This window comes from Epinephelus moara, chromosome 3, assembly GCF_006386435.1.
Source record: "Epinephelus moara isolate mb chromosome 3, YSFRI_EMoa_1.0, whole genome shotgun sequence".
In the NCBI taxonomy this organism is placed as follows: domain Eukaryota; kingdom Metazoa; phylum Chordata; class Actinopteri; order Perciformes; family Serranidae; genus Epinephelus; species Epinephelus moara.
The window spans coordinates 12,902,202-12,924,155 of NC_065508.1; the positions used below are offsets into that span (position 1 = coordinate 12,902,202).

The 21,954-nt window shown below is 40.5% G+C and overlaps 2 protein-coding genes across 2 annotated transcripts in view; one reads left to right on the top strand and one right to left on the bottom strand.

The window, feature by feature from the left end:
- LOC126387732 (replication protein A 70 kDa DNA-binding subunit-like) overlaps positions 1-13,880 on the bottom strand; it is an 89,546-nt gene extending 75,666 nt beyond the window's left edge. Inside the window, exon 1 of the mRNA XM_050040371.1 lies at positions 13,802-13,880. The gene's annotated coding sequence lies outside the window, so the exon portion shown is untranslated. The remainder of the gene's footprint in view (positions 1-13,801) is intronic.
- waif2 (Wnt-activated inhibitory factor 2) lies at positions 11,466-13,686 on the top strand. Its single transcript, XM_050040373.1, has one exon. The coding sequence runs from the start codon at positions 11,707-11,709 to the stop codon at positions 12,778-12,780; it is 1,074 nt and encodes a 357-aa protein (XP_049896330.1). The 5' UTR covers positions 11,466-11,706; the 3' UTR covers positions 12,781-13,686.
- Positions 13,881-21,954: the final 8,074 nt, after the last annotated feature.

The window sequence follows — 21,954 nt, forward strand, 5'->3', positions numbered from 1 at the left end:
CACAAAAGTGAACAAGGTCTAAAACCTGATCACGTTTTATGGTTAAAATTTGTTTATTTACGATTAATATTGTACGCAGTTTGATCTGGAAACACATTTGACCAATTTTAGAGGCAATAACAAGCAAGTAACAAGGGATGTCATTAGTTTTGCAGACACTGTTAATTAGAGGGTACTCGTTTGAAGACATTAGGACTGTATTATTGTCTCGTCTGAGGACTTAGGGACTTAATTATCCTTGACAGTGTTTAGTTGTTATACTTATCTGGTTGTACTGATCCCAATTACCTAGGAGAAATTAAAAGTGCCTAACAAACAAAAGTACGGGTCTCAGGAGGCTAATCTATTTGAGTGTGTGAAATGCTGGATTATTCAACTCTTACGGCTTTCATCAGTCGGACTCGGCACCACTGAGCCAGCTACAGTAATCTTACAGCTCCGCCCTGGAGGACACCAAGAGCCAAGTGTCTCATCCATGAGTAGATGCACACTTCCTTCTGAGTGGTGATACAGTTAGCAGGTGTACTTCAGTAGAAAGAAAATAGTTCCAACATGAAACTGCTCACAACAAGCTCTGTGGATTAGCTTGAATACCCGGGTCATGATTTACTGTTGAGTTTCCCAAATGTATTTTTGTGGCCTCTTGAGCACCACAAGCCGAGTGCCATCTAGTTCAATTACATTTGAGAGAAGACAGACATCTCTGTGGTCGATATCTCCAATACTTGGCAACTTACACCAAAACAATCTAGACTGATGAATAGCACTATAGGTAAGAGGGAAAATATACATTTTCGATTTGGGGTTGAACTCTGTCTGTAAATAAAACCTACTTAGTTGTGTAAAGACAAAATGTCACTTTGGTGGAATTTCAAAGATGACAAGGTATCCAACCAGACACTTCTTATATTATAGGCGTATTTTATGTTTTCTGAATGCAAAGTAACCAGTAACTACAGCTGTCAAATAAACGTAGTGGAGTAGAAGTATAAAGTTGGAGTAAAACAAAAGTGGAAATGTTCTAAAAATATTAATAAGTAAAGAGAACTTGAGTAAATCTACTTATGTGGCTTCCAGCTTTTGCTAACAATCTCCTCTGACCACACACAGTCCTGGAGATCTCACATCGCACATCGCTCAGTGGCTACAAATACATTAATTATTAAATAAAAGAGAGGCGAGAGCACTAGACTCTGGTCGCTGGCCGTCCATCTCTTCAGTGTCCTGCTGCCCTGGATGCAGAGCAGAACAGCGGCAGTTTGCCCTGCAAAGTTCACCCTGACTGTGGATAGAGTGATGAGCAGTCTAGTTGCTGATGGATGGAGGGTACTACTCTGATTGCCTGGCTCTGCCAAACATAAATATTGTCCCTTACTTTGCCCCTTTGGGGACAACCTGACAGCACCATGGTTTATTGAAAGATGTTGAGGGAGTGATGTTGGGCTAGGTAGGGCCACAGTCAGCATGGAAATCTACATGTGTGACTCCACTCTAAAAATGTCTAAGTCCATGTCTTGTCCATTTTATTTAATATATTTTACTATATTCAGATAGCCTAGTGCTAGTATTTAACATTTGGGTATCAAAGTTTGAACACATTGATTATCTGATGACCTCTATGTACTCTGGAAACTCTAACTCCTGATTTAAACCAATCCTAATCCTCACCCTGCCCCTGACCAGTGTTAATCCTGACCCCAGTCTGTATACTTAACAAACAGACAGAGTTTTTACTGACACCCTGTGGCCATGTGGTCAGAAGCATTGTATTATTTCATCTAAATAAAATGTGACCAGAAACAAAGCTTATCTTTGAATATATGGAACTGCCATGATATTAAATGCCGACAAGTGACTGACCACACTTTGTCCCAAAGAAAGAAAGAAAACCCACAGTACAGTATTTATAGAGCAATTATCTAATAGACAAATGGAAGCGATTCTCCTTTTTCCAAAACATTATATCCGTGTAGTGGTACTGAAACAGGATCGCCTACCACTGAAACTGATTAACCCCTTCTAACAGGACTGGCGGCAGGCCACTGTCTTGCCCTGACTCAGGCAGTTGGTTCACTTTCCAAGGTGTCACTGATACACTTCACCCTTCAGCAGGAGTGTCTTAACTGCCATGGGGCCCTCAGTGTCGTCGGTCAATGCCAGCCAGAAGGACAAACAGCGGTCACCTGCACATCAGATATCAACCATTTTGTAATTCAATCTAAATAGAGACATTGCGAGCCAAGTATCCATATCATTTGTTTGTTACATGATCGTTAGAAACTTAATGTTATTATGGAGCGGGAGGAGACGTAAACTGAGCCATCTGGCTACTGGAGGAGTCATTATTGTGTAATACTAACTATGTAAAGCCGTGGGGACTTTAGGAGGTTAAAAATATACATAAACATGCGTACCACCTCATATCACCCCGATTCCCTGATTATATTTATTCATATTCAAGTCCTCACATCCTAAAGGTTTACTTTGTGGCTCAATAAACACGCTGAATAAACACAGTAGCAGTTGTAGAGTGGTATTAAAAAACTCTTTTGGACCAAAAAATTGCCATAATAACCCTGAGGAACACCTGTGTGACTCATACATGTAATTCATAACTGAGTGTTACATGATCACGACAAAATCAGTGTTCCTCAACTTACAAGTATCCAATTAAAAAAAACTGTTCACTGTTCAAAAGCTCTATGTCATACTCTTGGATTTTAATCAATAAAATTGTGCTGCTGAAGTTAAATTACCTGCAAACGTAATGAATACAAAGAGTGTCATATTTATTTAGAGAGGAAAATATGTGAATGTGATCTTCACCACCTACCTGAACTATTGATTTCCAGATCATGTAACAGTCAGACTCCAGATCTTAAGCGTTTGAGGACAATGAGTCACCACTGTAGATAAACCCCCAGTCACGATAGTGATGTGAAAAATTATGAATTTATGCATGACTGTGACTATAAAGTTCAAAAACATCCTTCATCTGCAACCTTGAAATGGGATATTAACTTTTCATTACATGCAGGCAGAAAGGATTGTTAATGGAATATTATATTGCATCTATTATTATACTATTTAAATTCATAATTTTATATTACAGAGGTGTAGACTGGAGTCACATGACTTGGACTCGGGTTAGATTTGTGTCACAACTTTGATGACTTTACACTTGACTTGACATAATTAAAAAAGACTTGCAACTCAACTTGAACTTTAACACCAATGACTCATGAGTTTACTTGGACTTGAGCCTTGTGACTTGAAAATACTTTATACCTTCCCCCAAAGATTGGTAAATGGACCTGCACTTGTATAGCGCCTCTCTAGTCATCCAATCACTCAAAGTGCTTTTTACACTACGAGTCACATTCACCCATTCACACACACATTCATACACTGGTGGCTGAGGCTACCTTACGAGGTGCCACCTGCTACTTAGTTTTTAACACACTAATGGAACAGCCAGTGGGAGCAATTTGGATTTAGTATCCTGCTCAAGGATACTTCAACATGCAAACTGGAGGAGCCGGGGACCTTCCTCTGAGCCACAGCTACCGGATTAAAAAGTAAATTATGTAAAAATACTTACAAAAATCGATTCAGTTCCTCTCATTTCCTGAATCAGCTAATGTTAACGCAATTAATTCCCAGCGAGTCGACACATTACCCCTTATATCCACTTTGTTCGAACAAACCCGTCAGCATCCAATCAAGTTTAAGGAGAACCATGGAGCGCTAACATTACATTGCTGAGCACCAGCTGGAAAAAATTATACACTTTTTTTTTTTTTTGTTAAAGTACAAAAACTACCAAGAAAATACAAAGACACAACTTCCAATTTCTTTTGACATCTGAAGTTGAACAAAGAAGCAAATATGAACATAGTTAGCGAGCTAATACTCAGCTAACGTTAGCTTAACAGCTAAGCGGTGCTAAGGACGTTCCTAACAGACTTGTTTTGACAAAAAAAAAAAAAAAAACTTGACTTGGAACTTGAGAAAAAAGACTTGAGACCCACTTGTAACTTGCAAATCAATGACTTTGTCCCACTTCTGATAATATTTTTAAAAAAAATCTGACCAAGAAAAAGTTACGGACTGTACAGTATAGCCTATACAGCTCTGTTATGTTGCCACCAGATTTGGTTTATTTTTAATGCCCTTCTAAATCTTCTTAGTTTTTTATTTTATGTGCCACCTTTGTTTGACTACTAATTGTTTTTTTAATATATTTTTAGAGTTCCCAAGTCTAATGTTTTTATGTCCTATCTGTAAAACAGTCTTTTACTGCTGTTGTTTTTATAGCATACTATATCTGGTTTTTGCATTTCCTTTAATCACACTGGAAAAAAACTATCCAAATAAAATTTCATTACAATTATCTTCATTATTCATATGATATAAACAATTCTATGTATAATCCTTTATGTGTCCTGGAAAATCTCAGGACCCAACAAAGAGAATATCTTCCACTTGAATCATATGTAATGTTATGACATGGACTCAGTGATTCCTCTGATGACTCTATAGTTTTCCACTCACACAGAGTGATCAACAGCCACGGCTACCTCGTCTGATTGAGTGACTTGGCTTTGTTTGGCAGGTTGTGTCTGTCTGGCTACGGCTCACTCCATTACAAGTCTAAATGACTAATTAATGGTCCCGGGACAGGTGACACCGGCTCCTCAAGATCCATTTACACCCTCATCTCCACAGGGCTCTGCCTGGATTGCACTGCACTGTACTTCTTCACTTCTCCCTCACCTCCATCCTCTCTTCCCTCATCCCCTCATCTCTTATTCATCCAGTGGTGGAGTACTGTTTAAGGAGCAGGGCTGCAGATAGACAGATTGAGAGGGAGGTGGACCAGACAAATAGAGGTGCACACACTGCACTTGGGGTGGCAGGGAGACAGAGGTAGAAAGAGTGAGGTGTTACTGTTTTTATTGGTCTTTTCAACTCTGAGGTATGTTGCAGCAGTTTGTCTGGAGGGGAGATAGATGATCCCTGATCTCCACCTGCCTATGAGCACAGCATACTCCTCTCTGAAGAGTTTTATGTTGGGTCAGATAAATCGTATCCGACCCTGTATGTGTGTGTGTGTGTGTGTGTGTGTGTGTGTGTAAACCGCATTATTCACAGTTGCTGCTACAGAGTCCTTCAACTTCTCACCCCACACTATCAAACACACACACACAGTGCAAGGAGAAAGATTAAGGAAGGATCTGAGATGAAACTACTGTTAGCTATGAACACCCCGGTGTACCACAGCACGTCCCCTGGCACCCATCTAACGGTCAGCAGCAGTATAAGTGTGTATGCCTCTAGCCAGTAATGATCCTGCACATACACAGCTCCTGGAGTCACTTTCACAGTTAAGTCTCTACAGAGAAGGAAAGACATTTTCACTTTTTTTTAAAAGTAGTCCTCAGCTTTAAATCTTTTCATGCAAAAACTTAAATGAACATTGCTAATCCGTCAAAGGAAGACGAAGGACAAAATCTGCTGAAGATGTAATACTGCAAAACTGTGGGAGGGAGGGAGCCGTTTGACATCGCAGTTAAAGAGACCAATCTGTTTCTAAAGGTCACCATTTCAAAGTGGGTTTTTGAATGCCACATGAGCGTGGGAGAGGTAGGAAAAGGACAAAAATGCCTTATATGTCTATAATACTGTCACAATCAAGACTGCACACTCTGAGAGTTATTAGCACAGTTGTTCATAATATTGTGTCCATGCTCATTTCATCGATAGACAGTACTGTAGCCCCTTCTGAAACAACTCACATATTTAATGATCATCCAACCAAAAGAAATCAACATACATAGAGGCTGTTTTACTAAAAGGTGCACTCCTTATGTCTTCATCTACAGGACAGTATAACAAGAAATGAACCTCATTCTCAACTTCATCTAAATTCCACAGCAAACAAAGTCTGTCCTCCTCCAGGATGGCGTTAAACCCTGCAGTCTCTAAAGCTAGTGGTAACGTTCCTGAGTGCAACTGTACACGCAGGGATCTTTGTCTTTTCTTTAGATTATACTTCAACACAGTTTCCACACTGTAGCTGTTCTTTATAAGACAGCAAGTTTCTGGTTTTGGTTTGAGCCATATGTCAACAGACCATTTTTCTCGAAACATGCAAAACATTTCACTCTAAATCTCCTGGATATCACAGAATAACCTGTTCTGGAAAACAAATGACAAGTTAGCCCAGGGATGACAGTGGCAGGTGTCCCAATTAAATATTTCTTTAGTGAGTCTCTGATCTGACATATTCACAAGTCTGTTCCACCGCTGAAGCTTTTGACGTTTATGCCTCATGTTTGGAGGTTCCCATCCCATATCTCCACTTATGGCCAAAACTGAAGTAAATTTATGGACACCCAGGAGAGATCAAATCGCTCTATAACCCCAAACACAACAAAGTATGGAATCCCAAATTGCCACATTGTTTAACTTTGTTCAGCACTGATCCCAGTGCTCCATAAACCATGTTTGCTGTCAGCAGCTCTAGCTAAGAGGATTGGCCAAAAATTTAAATGTGCACTCAAACGCCCTTTGGCAAGGGTCAACACATATACATGTAAGCTCTGTCAATAAAGGTGCTACATCATTTTTAGGCAACAGTGTTTTCTAATGTTGGATCTTTAACACACACCAGAAGAAAATGTCAGCACTGTACATTTTTGCAAACCACATATGTTACATATGTTCAAACAAATATCAAATATCAATGATTAGAAAGTGACGTAGTGTATAAGCTGACTTTGTCATTTGGATGACACCAAGGTGAGATGCCTGCAGGCCGAAGACCACTGCTGACCACTGTGTGAGACCAACAACTGGGAGCACAGTATTCTTTCTGTGTAATAATACACAATGCACCAAGGAGATATGGTGCATATAGTGCTGAGTCATGTTAGTGGTGAGATCTAAGCTACTGTACCAGCTATTTTGCGCATTGTGACACCCTCAAGCCTTGAAGACTCTGCAGTCTTTACATACTGCTGTGCATGCTCTCGTCCTTTTCTTGGGTCATACTGGATTGTATTTAATTATGAGGAAGTCCTGTATGTGCCAGTCATGTACCAGCTGGAGGGAGGACGAGGCTAGATCAGGTTGGCTGTTAAAAACAAGGTTAATGAATGACGAGTGACGCAGGATGGACGAAGGAGGAAATCAAAATGTGAGAGTGGAATTTGCAGTGGACATATAATGCTCTACACTGAGAGGAATAATGACGCACCTGAGGATATGAGGACAACAACTGCAAAGGTCACTGGCAACTGGTCACTCACCCACAAGTTTACACACACACACACACACACAGGCACATACACATACACAGACTGTAGTCAGGAGATAGGGATGGGCAGTCTTGAGTAAATCAATTACAAGGTTCAGTGTCAAGTTGAAGGCCACGAGGAGGGCACCATAACAATATCTCAGCAACAGCAGCCACCACTAAATCAGCTCTCTGCACCGGCAGATACAGCAGACACTTGTGGAGCAGGCGGAGAGGTCCTGAGAGGAGACGAGGAGGACTGAGCAGATGTCCTTGTTTGTTTGTTTGGAGGAAGAAATACTATCCCATATGCCGTAATAGGCAAAACAACCTGACGTTAATACGGCCCTCTGTGCTTATCAGGAGCACCAGCAGTAACCACATTCTCCATCATCCTCTATCTCTTTCTGCTCTGTTGCCTCTGTCTCAGTTTCTCTATCTCTCCCTCTCACAGTGTCTATATTTACATCCCCGCCATGGACGTTTTTCTCCGTCCATTCCAGATTTAGTGCTCTTGAGCAGCGAACTGCAATCAGCTTAACACTGCCCAGTGCCATGGGCCTTGTTAAATACAAACACTAAATGTCTTCTCTGGTTCCTGTTGTGCTTTGAGGCAATAGTTTGTCATTTTGAGTAATATGCTTATTTGCTGTCTTGCTGAGAGTTACTGTAGATTAGAAAATCGATATAAATCTCATATCTGTTCCTATTCCTTTATAATATAAATCACTGAGTCAGTTGTGATTCTGCATTCTACTATACTCACTCTATATTCACTATGGTACCAAAAGTGTGTGGATGTTCCAGTAACACTTGATAATAACCATCATTAATAAATGGTAAATTAACAGTAATTAAACTTAAGTTTGTGGTTATTTCACTGTCGACAATGACATGATATTTAATAAGGTTAACTGATTATTAGTAATGCTACAACTTGGTTATTTTAACAGTTTATTGTTGCACTGATTATACATTCATTCAATAATTTCTGTAATCGCTTATCCTGTTGGGGATCGCAAGGTGCTGGAGCCTATCCCAGCTGACATTAGGCGAGAGGCAGGGTACACCCTGGTCACCAGACTATCACAGGGCTGACACATAGAGACAGACAACCATTCACACTCACATTCACACCTACGGACAATTTAGAGTCACCAATTAACCCGCATGTCTTTGGACTGTGGGAGGAAGCTGGAGTACCTGGAGAAAACCCACGCTGACACAGGGAGAACATGGAAACTCCACATAGAAGGGCTCCCCCACCCTGGGTTCGGACCAGGAACCCTCTTGCTTTGAGGCGACAATGCTAACCACTGCACCACCATGCCGCATGGTGGTTTAGTGGGTATACATCCCATGGATGAAGTTAATGTCCTTGCTGCAGCTTCTGCAGGTTTGATTCCAGCCTGCAGCCCTTTGCTGCATGTCATCTCCTCTCTCTACCCCTTCACACTTAGGCTGTCCTATCAAAAAAAAAAAGGCAAAAAATAATCTTATAAAAACTTTATCTATCATTTATGATGATCATAATTACTTGTTGAATGGTTGATGAATACTTTTTAAGCATCTTTAAAGATTAATAGTAATGAGTAAATGTTATAAAATATCATTTCATGGTTAGTTAACAGTAAATTAACTATGAACTAAAGCATCTATTTCAACTGACTGTTTATTTATGATGGTTATTATGAAGTGTTACCGATAATTTTGTTCACATAATTGTGTGTACTTTTGGTCTGCAGCTTTGTTTCATGCATGGTTTGCGCTCCTTAGTTCCACTGAAGAGGAATGTCATGGCATACACTGATATTTTAGACAACAGTGTGCTCTCAGCAGTTTGTTCATGTTTCAACATGAAAATGCACAAACCCAGTTTGGTGTGGAAGAACTTGTTTTAAATCTCATCCAACACCTTCAGGATCAATTGAGACCTGGAGAGGTTATTGCCAAACATCAGTTCCCTTCACGCCCCTGGTGCTGCTGTGGCTTAATAGGCACAAATCCCTACAGCCAGGTACCGATAAAAAAGGACAGCCCGAAGCCAGAAGAGTGGAGGCTGTTGTAGCATTTAACTAATGATCATGGTTTTAGATAGAAATGTTAGACAAACACAAATGGGTGTAATGTTTGGAGCGTTCAAACACTTGCAGACCAGTGAGACAAGCATATAGTTGGAGAGTTCTGCAGGTCGAAATCAATAAAATAAACAACATTTTCTTACTAAATAAACCTGTTTCTATTTTACACTGTACGTGTTCCCTTTTTCAGACATCCCAGACTTCACATATTGTCCTCAAAGACAAATGACAGACCAAAAATATCATTAAGGAAATGAAAAATAAAAAGACATCCCCCAATAAGTAGTTATAATGATGTATGGTACATAAACTCTTCCTAATAAAATCTATCAACAAACTTTTTAACAGGGGAATAAATTAGCATATTTAGAGTTGTGTGTGAGATTTACCAAGCAGGATAATGAGATTTAACGTAAAACGCTCTGTATATGCTCCTTTTCAGTACAGTTCAGAGAAATGTCCTCATATGTCTGTAGAAAACCGAAAAGGCCAGCACTCAAATTCAAGGCAGATCACAGATACACCTTTTGCTTTATCAGGAGAGAACACACACACACGCACAAGGTCTGATGCTCTTTGTCTAGGTGTGTGCTCTCATTCACTCAGCAAACACACACACAGAACGAGAGGCAGAAGAAGCGCTCATTGTGACCGTGATGTCATCAGGCATGTTCAGTGACTAACGACGTTTTACTGTTGCTCTGCATCTGCTCCAATTAAATGAACCCCAAATGGTTTGATTTGAACTTGTTAATAGGCCACTGTGGTCAGGTCATCCTGAAAGTTATTTTTGTGTCTGATGTCTTTTATAAACAGGACCACATGTGACAGAGAGGGATGGATGCTGTTAAGCAGCATTTGGCCTTTCTTTCTTTCCTTAATTGCCTATTTCCAGTAGTGCCTTACTCCTCTGTGCTTTCCAAGGCCCTGTATCTCTCTGTTTTTGTCTTAACCACACTGTCTTCCTCCACTTCTTTATTTCTCTCCCTCTCTTCCTTTCATTATGTACTCAAAACTAACTGCACTGCTCTGACACTTGGAGCTATCCATGGTGCTGAACCTCCCTTCTCTCCTGTCTCCCTCTGTATTTCTTTTTCTTCCTCAGCTCATGTTTTATTTGTTGTCGGTTGAAAAGAAAAAAAGTAACACTTTCTTTTCCTCTTTGCTTCCTTTCATCTTTCCATTTGTTAGCTACGTCTCCTCCAATGTGTCCTTTTGAACACAAACACCTACAAGCACTGGAGCTGTCCACGGTGCTGAACCTCTTGTTCACTTTGTCTCACTATGAGCAGACTTTCTTTATATTTCTCACTGACTACTAATATGCTTAATTAAACAAACAGATTGTCTTTGCTTCTGGCTTATTTATGTGTCCTTTATTATGCTGGTTGGTTGAGAAATAGGCAAAATGTTTTCACTATTTCCATCTACAATAAAAGATAAGAATTTCAGTGATGTACTGTGCTGTGACGTCCTCATATCAAACCTTCAAGACACCTTTTTGCCTTGATTTGTTTGCCAACTTTATGCTGTAGACGTGGGGAGCGTGACCAACCATCCGAAAGCCAATTTTCTTTCTTTGGAAAATGGATCAATCGGAAAGAACTGACCAAGGCCCCCCCAGTAAACAGGCTCATAATTACAGCCACTGATTTGCAACAAACATCGGATGCCATAAAATGAGACTGTAATGACAAAGACATGATGCGGAAAGGAAATGAGGAGTTTAATTATCCTGAAGCCATCTAAGTCATGATAAATGAGCTCGGTTGTTTTAACTGGGAGGATTGGGTTTGGTGGGGGTTTTTTCCCAGTTTGAATGAATGACGTCACAGTAACTCAAGAGAGCAAGTCTTCATGCAACATTACGTGAACACTGAAAACATTTTACTTCAGTAACTTCCATATATATTTGTATTAGATGAACTATATTGCTAAACCCATTTCAGAAATAATAAGCACAAATTCATGAGTTGGGAGTACTGGTCTCGCGTGCATCCCTCCCTCCCTCCCTCGCTCTTCCTCCCTCTCTCAGTGACAGGCGTCAAAAATACCACCAAGGGAGCGCTGATCAGAAGCTCTCCACGCAGCCACACTCGGCTGTTGTCCGCCGTTCCTGATGCGTAAATATCCCAAACTAAAGTCCTCTTTCCTGCAGACAGAGACACAGAGCGCCGAGATGACTGACGAAGGAGCGTTTTTTCTATTCTGATGGTTCAGTAAAGTACCCGATGCCGGACTGATTCGACTTTACATGCCTGAGAGGACTGTAGTCGGTCACCTTCTTTGCGAGACACATCGGCTCAGACCTGCTTTGAGACTAAAATGAGGGAGAACATGTGGATATTTTACAGTGCCGACAATCCAAAGTGTATATTCTCTATTTGGAACCAGTGGTGTTTGTATTACGCAGCATTGGCGTGTTTGTTGTTTTCCCCTGTCAGGACGGATGATGCCTGCCCGTCCTCCTGCATCTGTGCCAGAGACTCGGGGACAGTCACCTGCCGTGATGGGGACGACACCGAGGTACCTGGAGACATACCGGAGTGGACGTCCACCTTGATACTCAAGGGGAGAAACATTTCAACTTTACAGCGTGGTGCGTTCATGAGCAACGGCACGGAGTTGGAAATGACGACACTCTCGCTGTCCTATAACGGGATACAGGTTATTGAACCGTACGCCTTCCTGGGACTCCCCCGGCTGCATTTGCTGGATCTGAGCCACAACCAGCTGGAGTCTATCTCCGCCAGGGCTTTCCACGGGTTACCGGAGCTGCGCTCTCTCTACCTAAATTACTCCATTCTGCCTTCGGCCACGGAGCAGCTCTCAAATGCGCTCAGCACACAAAGTTTGCGCAACCTCCACAGACTGGAGTTGGCGGGAAACAGGCTGAAGTCAATCCCCTTGATGAGATTAGATATGTATAATCTCCACGCGCTGGTGCTGATAAATAACTCAATAGAGAGCATAGGGGGAGATGATGTGACCATTTTGTACCAGGAAAGGCGCATACGCGTCTACTTGTCTTTAAACCCGTTTCGGTGCAACTGTGAGCTGGAGGCGTTTTACTACTGGTTGAAGAATTCATCCCAGTGCCCGGATGCGGGGCGTCTTCTGTGCAACGAGCCGGAGGCCAAGAGGGGGGTTCCTGTGGAGAAGCTCCGGCAGGAGGACGTGGATTGTATGAATGAGAACCTTGAGGCGGTGTCATACGTGTTCCTCGGTATAGTGTTGGCTCTGATCGGGGTGGTGTTTCTAATGGTGCTGTATCTCAACCGGGGAGGCATCAAACGGTGGCTCAACAACATCAGAGAGGCGTGCCGAGACCAGATGGAGGTCTATCATTACCGCTACGAGCAGGACTCAGACCCGAGACTCGCCAACGTGGCTGTTTAAAAACACCAGGCCAGTGTTGTGTAGTGGCTGTGAGGGCAAACAGACTGGGGGAGACTCCCCGGCAGTGTCCTGTTGCAATCAGAATCAATAGTTTTTACAACCAGTTTCATCATTTTCAGCAGCTGGCCAATGAACTGCATGTGTATCCCCCTCACACTGGGATATGCACAGAGCCAAACACAGTATAATGACTATGAGAGACTGTAAAGTGTTCATTTTGTACAACTGAATACTCAAACTTCTAAGCACTACTGTACATACTGTACATCCTCCAGAGAGGAATGCTTTTCATGCATCATGTTACGCAGCCTACAGCAGCTTGTCAGACTAACTTAGTATTATTTATCTTATTAACCAAGTGACAAATATACAGTAAAGTTATATAGGATTCTTGATTTGAGAAGAAATGCTGAATCAATGTATCACTGAAAACTGCAGCCTTGCAAGTTGTTGCGAACTAATGGCCTACATTCAGGACACCCTGCAGGGACAACAAGGTATTCATGTTTCTAATCTGCTGAGGGAGTGCATATTGGGTGAGAGAGAAAGGAGACTAGGGCGGGTGAGAGGAGGCGAGGAAGCTGGTGAGTGCCATTTTCATGCAAGCAGGCAATGCTGGAGTAAACTGTCATGTTTCATCATCAAGAACATGGGATAATTTACCAACCTTTCTTTCCAAACAGCCTTTGATCTCTAAAAACGACACATGTATCATTTGACACCGGGCCAGTTTATCAGTGAAGGGGCAAAAGAAGCGACAGAGTCTAACCATGCATGTGATTGTTGTAGGCATAGAAAACCAACCAAAACTTTAATAAAAGGTCAAATAAAAATGGCGAGTTAGCAGTGTTCTTTACGTCAGTTCATTTTACCATCACTGTCAGGAAATGTCGACCTCCTGCAGCACGGCTCCAGACATTTAACGCAGGAAGTGTTTCCCCTGTTTTGTTAAAAAAAAGTTTTTGTGACTTTGCCAGAAGCAGGTGTGAGTGAATGCATCTGCTTCGTGTGAAAGAAATACCTCTAAACCGCAGAAAGATGTCACATCGTCAGCACCAGAAAAGGTCTCGGCTATCTCATCTGTTTCTTTTTAAAGCACCCAAAAGTCCAAGGCTGGCAGGAGTCTGCAAAGAGAGATATAACAGAAAAGGCATGGCAGCGTTAATCTCATCAGCACTGTGACGAATAAACCGTGGAGAATCACAATCGACCTGTGAAGTCAGTTTCTCTACCGCAGCCCGGAGCTCATCAACCCTCTTAACTAGAGGTTACGATCACAGGGGTTTTGAAAGCACGGGTCAAACATTAAAGATGGAAAACAGCAGACGAGTAGGAATGTGTGTGGGTGTGTGAGCATGTTCATTTAAATGATGAGATGTGTGTAAATTCCAACAGATGCACTTTAGGCAAAAAATAGATGAAAGTGAAAACAACATAATTTGTGAAACCATCAGGGACTTTGGTTAAGATTATTTGTTTCATAAACAAGTCATATTCTGCCTTTCTTCTTATGTAACACCAGAAAATTAGATAGATAGATAGATAGATAGATAGATAGATAGATAGATAGATAGATAGATGTATTTTTGCTGGTGTTGATCGTTTTCACTTCCAATTTATCCACTCTTGAATATTTCCCTGTGTCAGCAGTGTTGGGAGCCCCCTTTACATAACAATGACATCATAATGTGAGACACTGTCACTTGTTATGTCAGCTGACATGACAGTGCACCATACACTGTCATGTTGTATATGGAGGCTGACAAGACAGGCGTAATCATCAGGAAAGCAGTGTTCAAGGATTAAAGTACGTTGACTCATTTTGACATCGTTCACTTGATGTATGTTTCTGAATAATTTGGAGAAACTTTTCAGGAAGGTGTTTTAATATGTTATAAATGACACAAGACAGTGAGATGAACGTGACAGTGGCTGAAAGAGTTGGAGGAGTGTGTGTGCTACATGCATGTCATAGGTGACGAGTCTACAGTCACACTCGTGGCTCTGTATGACAGTGTTTAGGCACACTGATGCTTAGAGATTAATGCTACGTGCTAATATGCTAATATACTCACAGTGAAAATGCTAACATGCTGATGTTAACCAGGTATAATGTGCACCATGATCACCATGTTAGTTTAGCATGGTAGCTAATTAGCACTAAACACACAGTACAGGTGACGCTGATAAGAATGGATACTGGATTGATACTGCAAATATTCAGTGTCTATATGTGTCGATAAATTGTTATGTTTGAAAACACTTCTTATATCTACACCATTTTAAGGCCCAAAGGGATTTTTGCATGGGAAAAAATGTCTTTAAATGTAACGTGATGAACAGAAATACATTTTAGCTGTTGAATAAATGCCAGAAGAGAAACTTTAAAGAGGTTTGGGTTAATCTGAAATAGGCCAGGCTCACATGTTCTCCATATAGTGACACATTATTGAACAAAACTTTTTTGTCTTCTGAGTGAGATTGAAGTGACATTTGATCATCCAAAGATAATGAGGTATAAGTGAACTTGGGACAAAACCCAGGTAAGGGAACGTTTTATGAGCGGATGGAGAGTATTCTCACCAAGAAAAGTAAAAAACATCTTGTTATAACAGCCCTCAAATTGTTGCCCCATGCAAGGAAATCTTAAGAATGTATATCATGTAATCAAATTTAATGATCATGTTTTAAAGTGATGATTGGATCATTAAATTTGAGGGCTAAAGAAATGCCACTATACCTGGTCCACTGATCCCAGTTACTGTAAATTCAGTTACTGTGTGTCCCTTTGCTGACCAGTAGTGGAATGTAATTAGGTACATTTAGTCAAGTACTGTACTAAAGTACAGATATGAGGTACTTTTACTTTACTTGTGTATTTTAATCTCATGCCACCTGCACTGACCACTACAGGTTTAATCACTAGTTACTCTACAAATTAATATTTTTGCGCATGAACCATATGAAGATATACAGGTGCAGCTGAAACAATTAGTCAGTTTATAAGAAAATTAATTGGCAACTATTTTGATAACTGTTTAAGTCATTGTTCATGCAAAAACATTTCATGGTTCCAGTTTCTTCTATCAATTATTTTGATTTTGTGAATTTATTTAAAATTTTCTGGATGATAACTTGTACTTTTAATACTTAGAAACATTATTTTCCTGACTGTACTGACATACTTTAACTTAAGTAACATTTTCAGTGCAGGACTTATACTGGTAACTGTTTTTTTTTGTGTGTTTTTTTTTACAGTATAGTATGTGTACTTTTACCTAAGTAAAGGATCTCTACCTCCAGCACTGCTGCTGACACAACAACTGTTTTGTCATTGCTGGGTTTTTTTTATTGATTTTAGTACTGGCACTCTGGAAAATCACATTTACTTTGTTCAAGTTTATTGAACAGTACATCAATTTCACTCCTGCAGAGGTTATTTTTCTTTTCTTCTCAGACTTTTTTTGGTGGCACCTCTCCAATTCTTGGGCATGTGGCAGAGTCTTTGCACACAGCACCACACCTGGGGCACATTCAATCTAAAGCCTTTTGCACTGTTTTGCTTCAGTTTTCCGGGGCTTTGAGGTATGTTTTCTCTGGTTTGGTGGGTGTGTTAGAGGTGTTACCCAATCAGCAACGACATGCACAGTATATAGACCAAAGTCAGGTCGATCCTTAGTTGTCCATACAATTTTTGTTTTTATTTCACACTTCCTTTGGCGATTAAACAAATGTTTCCCATGCCAACAAAGCCCCTTTGAATGGGACTGAATGGGACATTGCCATATTAAAAGGCAATGCGCCTGTGTAACACAACAATGTTCAACGCACCACTGTTTCTGTTTGAATAAACATTTTGCTACATGTTGTCAAGGCTGAACACAGCCCTGCCTTTTTATAGTGTTTCAGGGTGTTTAATTACCCACACTAATAGGTGACTTATGATCAAGTTGGATTCATAATTGAGCACGTCTGGGTTAGAGCAGATTTGGATGGTTAAGAACATATGCTGCATCTGGAGCTGACGTCTCTTATTTTCTCACTCAATTAGGAGAAAATATAAGAGAAATTAAAGTGAATCTTGCTGCATGAGGCCCAATGTCGCTTAAATTTTGTGCCACATGCTGAATTAAATGGAAACCACTGTATGTTACTGATATTTCATGATCGCTACTTTGTTCGTTTGCTGCTATCTTCCCTCTCTTTCCCCTGTGCGGTATTTGTGTCTTCAACCATCAGCTTTTTTCTGTCTTTTGGGATTCTGAGACATAAATGCAGAGGTAGAAACAACACAGTGCTCTGTTGTTGGTTTAAAAGACAAGACTGAATTTGTCTTTTCAAAGTATTCAGGCTTCAACTCTGCACTCTCCGTGCACTCCACTTGTCACTGCTCTGTATCTTTGTTCCTCTCCCATTTCACGACATTCTCCTTACAAATACAGTGTTCGTTAAAGATTTCCTCTCTGCGCTACATGGCCCACCCTCCCTCTGTCTGTCAATTCCCCTCTCTCGCTCCCCTTCATCCAGGTAAATGACTTTATCCAGTTGAGTGACTTTGTAAAGGACGCAGGGACAGGGTTTAAGCTGAGCCCAGCAAAAAGGAAGAACGGAAAGAGACAGATAAAGAAAAGGGGGAGTAGAGAAAAGATTCATTAGAGTTCTTTAGCCCAGGCACCAAATGTCCTCGCCTTATGCAGAGCGATGACTCATCGTCTTGCTCTATATGTGAATGTCTGGGGGGCCAAAGCCCAAATGCAAACCAGGGGAGATTTCTAAAATGAATGTGCAAATATTATCTTTATTGTAGAACAGCTGCTGCTATCAGAGAATTCAATCATGTCTGAGCATCTGAACTTCAGGCCGTGTTTTAAATGGCCTCCATCTCTCCTCCATGAGAACACTTTCACCGTGATGTCTCACAGCCCATCAACCACTGATTGAATAGTACGCATCGCTAGCTGAATGTGAGAAGTTCATGATGTGACATATGGAAAAGAGTCTGCCAGTTTGCAGTCTGGTGATTACTGCTTATTGATCGCTGGATGTGCCTGGGCTGCCTTCTGAAGATAAGGGAAGGGGTTTGGTATCGTTGGAGAGGAGAAGCCGAAGTGTGGCTGTGGGCAGGAGGAGGTTGAGGGTCAAATCTGTCTGGTTAAATACAGCTGATGTAAAATGTTTAAGGTGCAATAGCAGAAGAAAGTTAATGTTCCAGAGTACAGCTTTATCAGTGAAACTTTACATAGCATGAGCTGAGAAAAGTTTGAAATCACTTCTCGACTGGACGAACACCGTGTAATAATGTCCTCGCCTGTGTGGAGCAAAGTGAACCAAATGTGATATTCTATTTCCTCTATCTCCTCTGCTATTACAGTCTCACACCAAAAGCAGAACTTTCACTTCCATCTCAAAGTTCACTGTTTCACATTTATGCAAAAATCTTTAACACACTGTCAGCATTCAGAACATTACTGCAGTTATGATTCAGTGTTGTCAGAAATGTTCACACAGTGAAGGAGACAGCAGCTGTTCTGTGGTTGCTATGAATGAAAAAGGGGGTCACCTCGTGGTGTTCAAAGACTGAGTCGTCTGACACTGCTTTCTACTTCTCCTCTGTTACAGGATGTAGCACTCACAGAGCGACCTTCCCTTGATCACTTCATCATTGAGAATGATTAAAACCAGTTTCAAAAGTAAGAAATATTTTTGCAGATGGGTTTATATGTAAGTACACAGTGTTTCAGTGAAGGGCTTTTTGGGTACTGAGAGAAATGTGTCTTTAGTATAGCCAAGTTTTTCAAACTGATATCAATTCTCATAAGAAGATATTGGCCAATAATGTTTTTTATTTTACACAAACAAACAACCCTGATTTGGATCCATTCATTCTTCTTCATTTCAAAATACATACTAAGCAACTTGTCACTGCTCTCTCATGGATGAACCACATACTAGTGACAGTTACCTCAAACCTAGTTTGGTATTTCTGTACTACAGTTTCTTGTTACCTATCTGCTGCTACACACATCAATACTGATATAATCTGCAATAAGCTGATATGAGTCTGGTTAAATGGTAAATGGACCTGCATTTGTACAGAGCTTTCCTAGTCATCCTACCACTCAACACGCTTTTTACACTACGAGTCACATTCACCCATTCACACACACACATACTGGTGGCAGAGGCTACCATACAAGGTGCCACCTGGTACTCAGTTTTAACAAACTCACACAGCCATCAAAAGCAATTTGGGGTTCAGTATCTTGCTCAAGGATACTTCGACACGCAGACTGGAGGAGCCCGGGATCAAACCGCTGATCTTTCTATTGGTGGACAACCCACTCTACCTCTGAGCCACAGTCGGCATAAGCTAAATTGAAAAAACTAAATTGAAGACTCTTTAGTAACAAAAGCTGACACTGAATATCTGGACAGATTCTGAATCCTATGTACTTATACTTTGATTAAACAATTCCTTATTTAAATACCAACTTTGCTCATCCTAGACTGTATTTTATTCAGACAAGGTTCTTGAACCAATTTTTTGTTTTACAGTTAAATTTAGATTTTTTCCATATTTTCCTTTTAATATCATATATGCAGTGATGATTTCTGGGTAATATGTCTAGTCTCCATTTGATAATGTAACGATATGATTATACAGTAGGTAGTTTAGGCACGTAAATAGCAACTAGTGTGCACTAGGGCCCGTCATAATAGCGTGCACTGGGGCCCGTTGTAACTTTTGCCATTGCAATCAGCACAGGTTTAACTTGGGCGCCCAAGATCAGCGTCACCAATTCAGTATCCCACCAAATGTCTCCTGTTCCTGTGATATGATGTTGAAAATAACCACAAAACATTATGATGTCACAGTGAAGTTGACCTTTGACCTTTCGGATATAAAATGACATCACTTCATTATTTTATCCTATTTGACATTTGTGTGAAGTTTTGTCATAATTCATGTTATGTTTTGTGAGGTCACAGTGACCTTTGACCACCAAATTCTGATCAGCTCATTGTTGAGTCCGAGTGGATGATTGTGTCAAATTTGAAGAAAATCTCTTCGGGCCCTCTTGAGATATTACACTCATGAGAATGGGATGGAAGGACAACCCGAAAACAAAATGCCTCCAGCCATGAAGGCATATTATGTGTTGGCATTGGCATACACTTGTATATCGATTGATAGGTGTAAATAATGAAAGATCGCAATGCATTCTGGGTAAATATGCTCCTCTAGTGTCCATCATTGTCTGCTTGAGATTAGACTTCAGATTGCAGAGGTTGTGAATTTAAGATGTGATGGGTGGTGGATGATGGATTCTCCCAAGAGGAAGAGCTGAGAAGAAGTCAACAAGGGCTTTTTAAACCATCGCTGAAACAAACTGAGCTCTGCACATGTGTCTAAGAAGGTTTCATCATTCCACAAATACCATATTTAAATGTAAGATTTCAAAACCAGTGTTAATGGCTCATTACTGGTGTGCATCCACACAAATTCCCTTTCAGTTTTAAATGTTAGAGCGCAGGCTTGGGACTCCCAACAGGTTCATGTGAGATTAATTAAGCTTAAATTTGAACGGTAAAAGGTTTGTTTGTTTGTTTGTTACAGGCGAGGTCATTAATCAGCATTCAGTGGTAATGCCATCATAAATGGAGCTCATTAAAAAGATTCCCAGGAGTCAAAGAGGGAAGAGTGAATCCTTTTGTTTGGGGTCACCGTGTCCTGTTTGAGGATAAATTCATCCTCTGGGAACAGTATACATTTGGCATGTCATCATATTATTCTGTTGACCTACTTCATACATCCAAAGCTCACACACAGTCAGACTGGATCATTAGGGAAGTCCAACAGAGGCTACCAAAGTGTAATTACAGTGCAGTGTAATTACAAACCATGGGAACCAATGTACTCAAGTGTGATATTGTGAGCTTCTGCCTGGCCTCTAAGCTCAGAGGTCATGTGGGTTTTGATCAGGACTTGATCAGGTTTTAAAGAGGAGGACTGCAGCCCTGCCCTGGGGTTTGATTCATCCTTTACTGTAGATAAACACAGTCGACTGATCGATCGGCCTTTGACCAGGAGAACAGACTCTGTCTTAACAAACCGTGCATTTGTCTCTGATCTATACACTAATTAAACCCGCTGACTCGCCTGTCGATTTCCCAGCAGAGATAGCCAATGCGTAGAATGAGCTTATGAGACAGATACAGAGAAAGAGAGCTCTGACCTTGATCCCTCACTGCAGGACAAACATTAATTCTTCTGATTTCACACATTAATTTCAATCAAGTTCCTCCCAGCGAGGGCACAGGTGCTCAATTTGGATTCGATAATTCAGTTAACAAGAATATCCATCACATCCCGGGTTAATGGAATGATTGAAAAGATGACGCTGATGCACAAGACATAACCCAGGCACCGTGGCAGTTATCAAAATGAGAGCTAAAAAATAAATGGTATCCCCAGCTGACTGGGAAGAAATGTGCATAAATGTATATGTCAAAACAACTAAGTCTAAGCTATTGGGAAAAATAACCAATTATATAACTGTAACTGTCTAATATTTTTGATAATTCTCTAAAAAAAAAACCCCCAATCCATCACTGCTACTATTCAGAAAAATACCAGAAGAGATCAAGAACAAGAAATACAAGAAACAAGTTTAAAGATGATAACATTATTAACTATAAATTGTAGGCTCTTGTAAATGGTTTATGTGGGATGGAAAAAACATGACCATAAGCATTAGAAATGAAGTTCACATCTTAGAAGACAGATGGAAAAAATGCTCCTGAGATGTGATGACTACGATAATATGATGTTGAGTGTAATGATTTCTTTCTCTTTGCACATGAGTATACACAAGAATGTGTGTGTAAATATAGGCATGTGTACACACACCCACATGCTGCCATAGTTTTTATGGTACATGTCGTCGTATTGGTGAAATGTATCATCTGACTTGAATAGTTACTACAATATTATTTATTATTTACTGATATTTATGGGTCCAGTTATTTTATTTATTTATTTTTCTTAATTCTTTCCCCTTTTTATCTGAGTCTTGATTTGAGTGTTTCTTTTTTTAAATATTTTTTTCTTTTCTTTGTTTTTCTTCGTGATCTGTAACTCTGATATTACTAAGTTATATCATTTCATAAAAT